Below are 7,835 nucleotides of genomic sequence, written 5' to 3' on the forward strand. Positions count from 1 at the left end.
GCTCTTAATCGTTCTCAGTTGTCGGCGGCAAGCACAGCCTTTTCCCGACAATTAAGCAAAGAAAATAACAAAAAGACACGCTGTCTGCCACTTACACAATAAAATGAGCTTCCCAAGGGTTAAAATAAAAAAAGTGACTGGGAACTTATATACTTACAACTGTTGCTTTACATTAATTTATATTCTCAATTTTAAACCTCAATGTAATTATGTAATTTACCATATATATATTATATATAATTTAGTAGATTGAAATATAGGAAGAGGGGAACAAATTCTTTGTTTAATGCTTTAGTTTAAGAATCCATGTTTATTTATAAATATATATATATATATTAACTATAATTACAATCAATTAAATGTATCTATTTTTTTCTAGATAATATAAATAAACTCTGCAAGTTATAACAAATACTTCAACACTTTACTGAACACAATTTAAGAAGATCTTAACCTAATACATATAATAAATTCTCTGGCAATTAAAAGAAGTTCTCCACTTGCTCGACTTGCCACAGCGAATTTTCGAAATCTTAAATATGAATGAAATCTATAGTGTTATCAAGAGAGATACATTAATTTTTCTTAAATCAAATTATAAATACAAGCGTAGAGAAGTACAGTTAGAACCTGAACCGCAGCAAGAGTCTGAGAAGCACATTTGCCGGCGAACATTCAATAAAAAATTTAATATTAATATTTGCATATTTAAAAATATTTTAAGACTATTTATTTTAATTATAAAAAATTATATGCAACAAAGTAGAGTTGAAAGCCACCTATTGCATCCAAAGGATGGACCTGTTGTCAGTGTTGCTACAGTTTACGCAGAAGACAAATGCATCAAAGCGAACCACTTGAGCGCTGCTGATAAAGTAAATTATGTAGAAAATTATGATGAACTGTCAACAGTGGCGAGGTGTCGAAAAGTGTCACTTTATCAATGCCACTGGCCAACTATGAAATACTGGCGCCGGAAACTTGTTTATGGCGTGTCGAATCATTATAATCTCTTAACAGCACTTCCATCCTTTACATCAACTCCATCAACGACAAAGCTGTCAATGAAGCATTTGCCAGTTTTGGTTTGTGGTAAACGTATCAGTGCGTTGTCAATACTCATGACAGTTTTTATTGCATTTGCGCTAATTGCTCGGAGTGTGGAAGGTGAGTTCCATACTTTATCTTTTATTTTTTTTTTTTTATACTTTAAAATTAAGTATGCAGCTAAATTGCTATGAAAGTAAAACCCATAATTATGCGGTACTTGTCTAGATGAGATCTATTTATTATACAATTTGAGTGAATAAAATTTAATTAACATTTTATTAATGAAATTACTTTTAAACATACTTTTTTTATTAATCAATTAAACTTGAAGAGATTACAGTTATCTTTTATTATAAGTAGTCTAGGAGCTTAAGAATTAAAAAAAAATTAACTTCTAATATAAATAGTTATAAATAAATTTAAATCATATATTTGGTTAAATTATTTCTTCAATCTATTGAAAATATAAGGTGGCGTAGTACAGCTTCGTTGAAACTAAAACCCCTGTAGAGCATTTTTAACCAAATATGAAAAAATAAATTCTTCTTTATACCTCTGTTGCGAGTCCAATTGACGGCGATATTACAATTTTATATGTTTTGAACGATTTAATGCTGCCCACCTCCCATAAATTTCTATTTTCATAGTGCTCATACCTGTGGTGGGGTATGTAGACGAGTTCTTCTTTCACGGTTCAACCGTTCATTAAAAACATAGACCTGCCGAAGAATCATTCTCAATTCACCTGTATATTTTGATGCTATGTTTTCAAAGCATTTTCATCACTCCATCAATTCACCTCTTTTGCATATTCCCAGGATTTCCCATTCGAATATCTTTAGCTGCTTCCTTTGAATATGCTTTTGTGTTTTCGCATGTCTCTACTTTCTATAGAAAACACCTGTAAAAATAAAACAAAAATTTTATTAAATTTTGAATTTCTTTCTCGAAAATATTAATCGATTCATTTTATATGGATGTGTTCAAATCCGAAGTTATTTAATTATTTGATTATTCGCAAAGCAAACGAAGTCTCCGAAATTAAAAAAAATTTAGATTTTTTGTGAATTTGAAGACTTCGAATATCCAGGTTTGCGATTATTATAAGTAGTGCAACTCTTCGAAGACTTCGTGATCAAATGTTAAAGAGAGAGCACACAATGATAATGGATTATTCTATGAACATGGTTCTATGGATATTCATTATTTTTGTATGGATAATAGAATTTTTTATTTTTAGTATATAATTTAAAATTTCGTTTTATTTTAAATGATTTCTTTAACAAAATTTCCGTTAAAAATATAAAAAAAATTAAAAAATAAAAAAAAATTATTTACTTCGAATTATTTACTTAGACTATCTTCAGTGTGTAATATAAATAATTTTTTATAAAAATTAAAATATAATTAAAATAATTTACACAAATTAATAAGTGTAATTTTTTATTTAATACAACATTTTTTATAATATTATTTTTTATAATAACAAAAAATTTAAAATAAATATAATATAATATATTTATAAATGCATAAATATTGATATTTACATATATTTATATATTGTATATAATACTTCAAATTTTCTTTAAGATAATTATTTCAATACAATTTTATAATATTTATATATTATAAGTTATTGAAAATGTGGTTTTTATATATAATTCTTTAAAATGTAATACCAAATAATATAACACATAATTTTCTGGAATAAATACCAAATATAAAATCATATTAACAACAACAAATTCTATTATCCATACACAAATTAGTGCTTATTTGTGTGATCCACCTTCATTTGCATTGTGTGTTCTCATTTAACATTCAATCAGGTCATCATTTCTGGACGTTCTTATTTCTAAGAGTTTTAATGTATGATCAAAGCATTACTTTCTCTCTTGATACGACCAAACTGGCAATCAAACCAAAATAGCTGATCACATCTAAACAAAATTGGACACATGCATCCTTCTGCTAGATTTCAAAATTGACTTGGTCCAAACTGGGCAAGAAACGTACCAAACAGTTGCATCAACTAAGACATAACCTGCGCAGTATTACGGTATCAATTACGATATTATTATATATTACAATATCAATATGTGACTAGATCTACTCTATAATGACTTTTGTCGTAGTTGTAACTCTGCGCATGAGGTGGAAACTATCTCTCTCTACCTCATATGTCAGTGTCCATCATTGGCTAGGAGAAATTTGAAAATTTTCAAGTTCCTCTTCTTACAGACCTGAAAAGTTGTCATTCTGCAAAATTAGGAACTTAGTCAAGTTTATAGATTTATTTATTCGAATGATTCACTTTCACTTAAATGTCATGTGTCTCAGCGTTGCTCGTACACTGACCTCAAATCTGCCCATGAATAACACTAACCCATGGTATCACAACGGAAAATTATTTGAGCTCAAGTGGACTTTAGGCACAAGATCGCCCCTTCAACGTAGCTTAATGTGTGAGCATCCACGAGAATTTTTTAAAAGAACCGGATTAATTTAATTTTGTTAATTAATTTCATTTATTTTTTTTTTATTTTATTTTGCTTTATATTATTTTTTTTATATTATTTTTTATATTGTTTTTTATATTATTTTTTATATTATTAATTTATATATTATTTAAATGTGCGAGCATTTAAATGTTAGTCAGTTGGCTAATAAACGTTGACTCTAAGCTTCAAATTTGGCAGGGCACGAGCTCAATCCCTGCTACTTGCAGTCTAAAAAAAGTTGTTTACGCATAATTAAATACAAAAAATAATTCCAAAACCCCTGATGACTGATATTTGATAATAATCGAAACAAAAATTCAATTAATTAAAATAATATAAAAAAGTATTTTTGTTGTTGTTGTTCACTACTTTTCAAAAACCTCTTTATTATTTTTTTATAATACTTTTTTTATATTATTTTTTTTTGTATTATTTTATTATATTATTTTTCTTATATTATTTTTCTTATATTATTTTTTTATATTACTTTTTTATTATTATTTTTTTTATATAATTTTTTTTATATTTTTTTTTATATTATTTTTTTTATATTATTTTTTTCATATCATTTTTTTTATATTATTTTTTTCATATCATTTTTTTTATATTATTTTTTTTATACTATTTTGTTTACATTATTTTTTTATAATATTTGTTTTATATTATTTTTTTTATAATATTTTTTTTATATTTTTTTTTTACATTTTTTTTTTACATTATTTTTTTACATTATTTTTTTAAAATTATTTTTTTTACATTATTTTTTTTATATTATTTTTTTAACATTATTTTTTTTTAACATTATTTTTTTTTAACATTATTTTTTTTATATTATTTTTTTATATTATTTTTTTTTTATTATTTTTTTAAATTATTTTTTTTATATTATTTTTTTTATATTGTTTTAGTTTATTTTGTTTTACATTATTTTGTTTTTTTATATTATTTTAGTTTATTTCGTTTTATATTATTCTGTTTTTAAATATTATTTTTTTATATTATTTTATTTTGTTTCATATTATTTTGTTTTTTTATACTATTTTTTTACTATTATTATTATTATTTTCTATTATTTATTTTTTTTGTTGTTATCAACCATGTGAAAAAATAAATAAATTTTTATTTATTTTATTTTAATTTAATTTATTTTCTTTTATTCTCTTTCATTTAATTAAATAAATTATTTATTTATTTATTATTTATTAATATTTAATATTAAATATTAATAAATAATTAATATTTAATTTTTTTTATTTACATTTCAATTTTTTTAATTTATTTTAATTTAAATTTGTTTTAAAATTAATTTGTCTTTGATGCAATTTGTTATTAAATTGTGTTTAGTTCAAAAATAAGTATTCAAGATGATCTGATGACATATTCTTTGGAATTTTTGAAGTTGAAAAAAGTTCTACTCTAAAAGTTTGAGAAATTCAAAAATTCTTTTTGTTTAAGAAATAAAAAAAATTAAAAAAAACATAAAATCTTACAAATTCACAAATATTCTAAAAAATTGCAATCATGTACATAAATTTTGAACTATTTTGTTTTTTATATTTGAAAATGGAATTCACTTTTAGCCATAAATTATATTGAAATCGTCTGTGATGCACAATTTAAATAAAATGAAAGAGCTTCACAGCAGCAATGCAACACCTCCGCAAAAATGCAAATTGTTAGAGGCAAAGATAGTTCTCAAACGTGTTCAAAGATATTTACATCAAAGTTTAAAAAACTATTTTTTTTCCTTGTACTGAAATGCATAGAATAATATGCATCAATTATAATAAAAATAAAATAAAAAATTTTAAAGAAGAAAAATAAATTGAACGTCAATTCGAATTCCACGACTTTCATCCCAATACAAAAAACTAGAAAAAATCAAAGATAATACCAATTTGGTGTGCAAGTATTTAGCTCGATAATACGCAGATTGCATATATTTCAATAAATAATGAATCAGGAATTCAATACGAAAATAAAAACTATGCAAATAAATTCATATTCACCATAAATCTTATATAGGAGATACCTTAACAGTCATTAAGTCATATTAATATTTAAATGGAGCCATTAAAATAATGGCAAGGGCATATAGATTTCTGAATATATTTAGAACCATATAATGTGTTTTATAGTGTGTTTTAAAATTGCAGCAACTAAATCATTTAATATAAATGAAATAAGTATAAATATATAAAATCAATTGTTTGAGATAACACAAACTATAATTTTCGGTTACTAAAGCTGTATAATATTAATTTTCTTTGAAATGTGTAATTAAATATGTGGATGTAAAAGATATGCAATTGTAACAGTACGAGTCCACAAGCAACGCCAAAAGTTCTCTATTGACCATGCATTTCGTCACTACTAGTCGATTTTTTAGGATTGTATAGACGGTAGTCAAACTCACGACGGTTTGTAAACGAATACCCGCCATGCTATGATGAAGCTATTGCCAGCTATGCATTATCAAAAAATTCCCTTAGGGGTTTCATTATTGTAAGATGTGCCGTAAGGAATATATCAATAGTATTGTATACTAAATCTTCTTGACCTATTTAAGACTAAACATATCAAAAGAAAAAGTTTTTCTAATATCAGCCACACAAGATTCAAATACGAGGGTTTATAATGAAAAAATGCTAACTTGCCGTTGAAAATTGCTTTATGGTTTCTCGAAATATTTTCCTTTATGATAAATACACTTTTGATGCCTTCGAATTATTTGTCAAGGCATTATTTTCAATCTTTTTCAGACACTTCCAAAAAAATGGTTTTTAAACCATACAACAACGACTTCTTCCTCGACACAAATCGTTTTCCACACAATTTAGTCGTATTCTTGACTTGTTCTTGAAGAGAGGTCATTCTTCAATTGATGGGATGACTCACCGATTGACCCACCGATTTTTTGAATGTTCAAATAGTCGGTTGTTAGACGTGATGTGTGAGTACTCGCATTGTCTTGATGGAGATAGAGAATGGTTCGACGGCGCTTGTTTGTTTTCCGTATTACACTCAAAACTTTACGAGCATCTTTTTAAGATTTTGTTAAATTGTTGGATGATGGGGGATCCAACGAGAACAATCCGTTCACACGGCTAAATGATCGTGAAATATTTTATATATGCACAACAACTGATTTTGGACAAACTTCACGTATTTCATCACTGAGCGCACTGCGGCCACGATTAAAATCGTTGTACCAGCGTTTCACAATGACAAAGGATGGTCATTTGGCTTTATCCCCAAATGTAGAAGTATCGCCAAATGTAGACATAAACTGTATTAAATTATTTACAACAGTAGTTTTATAATTTAAACATTTTTTTATTAATTGAACAACTTACTTTCAAAAATAAAGATAAAGGACAGTGATGCCTGAAAAATCTATGAATTGGACGTCTATCTTATTTGCTTATGTCTTGCCATTGCCAGACGAGATCAGTAACCCGTACAAATTTTATTATACTGATAAGACTTATGGTCTTTAGCTAAGATATATTATTAGGTTTATCAAAAGGCTCAAATTATCTCCCCATCATATTATAGAAGCAAAATAGCTATCATAGATTGCACTCTATTATTGTATATTTCAACAATTCATAACTGACCTAATTTCTTGATTTTGTCGATATTAATTTTTTAGGATTTGAAATACTACTATTCATTTTTGCAACCTTTTTTATACTATGATTTCGAAATTTATATATAATCTGTTAAATTGAATTTAATTTTTAATTGTAGCTGGAACTTGTTGGGAGACTTCATTTAAACATTTTAAATGTGATAAAATTTTCGCTATGAACATTAGCAAAGCCGAGTGTTGTGGTTATAGTCAGGAATTTTCGTATACCGATCGCGAACTCACTGGTGTGGAATTTTTCTTTGCAACCACAATTGGTGAAGGAGCTGAATGTGCACCTTGCATGGGTGAGTAGAGAAACTAAACAAAATTAATATGAAATATGAAAAATATGAAAAATAAATTCTTGTCACGCATATAAAATTTTAGAGACCTGCAAGGCCATAAAATGTGGAGAAAATAAGAAATGCGTCAAACGCAAAGGCCGTCCAAAATGTATTTGTGCACCCGAGTGTGGTCAATCGGCTTGCCGTAGAAATCGATTCAGAGCACAACGAAAGCACAATATTTATAATGAACCTTTCCACATTGGCTACGATAAGCGAAGAATCTCAGCCGTAACGCATGTCGAACTCAATAAATCGCCACGTGATATACGTAGTCTAAGTAGTGAAAATATGAATATCAATTTA

The 7,835-nt window shown here is 26.2% G+C and overlaps 1 protein-coding gene across 1 annotated transcript in view; it reads left to right on the plus strand.

The window, feature by feature from the left end:
• Window positions 1–752: 752 nt before the first annotated feature.
• The window catches only part of LOC119674788 (integrin alpha-PS3-like), an 18,473-nt gene continuing 11,390 nt past the window's right edge, over window positions 753–7,835 (plus strand). Inside the window, exons 1-4 of the mRNA XM_038085942.1 lie at window positions 753–1,167; window positions 6,603–6,842; window positions 7,305–7,490; window positions 7,573–7,765. Of these exons, the coding sequence (XP_037941870.1) occupies window positions 753–1,167; window positions 6,603–6,842; window positions 7,305–7,490; window positions 7,573–7,765 (1,034 nt within the window). The remainder of the gene's footprint in view (window positions 1,168–6,602; window positions 6,843–7,304; window positions 7,491–7,572; window positions 7,766–7,835) is intronic.

The sequence above is a fragment of the Teleopsis dalmanni genome, chromosome 2 (genome assembly GCF_002237135.1).
Source record: "Teleopsis dalmanni isolate 2A chromosome 2, ASM223713v2, whole genome shotgun sequence".
NCBI classification, from domain to species: domain Eukaryota; kingdom Metazoa; phylum Arthropoda; class Insecta; order Diptera; family Diopsidae; genus Teleopsis; species Teleopsis dalmanni.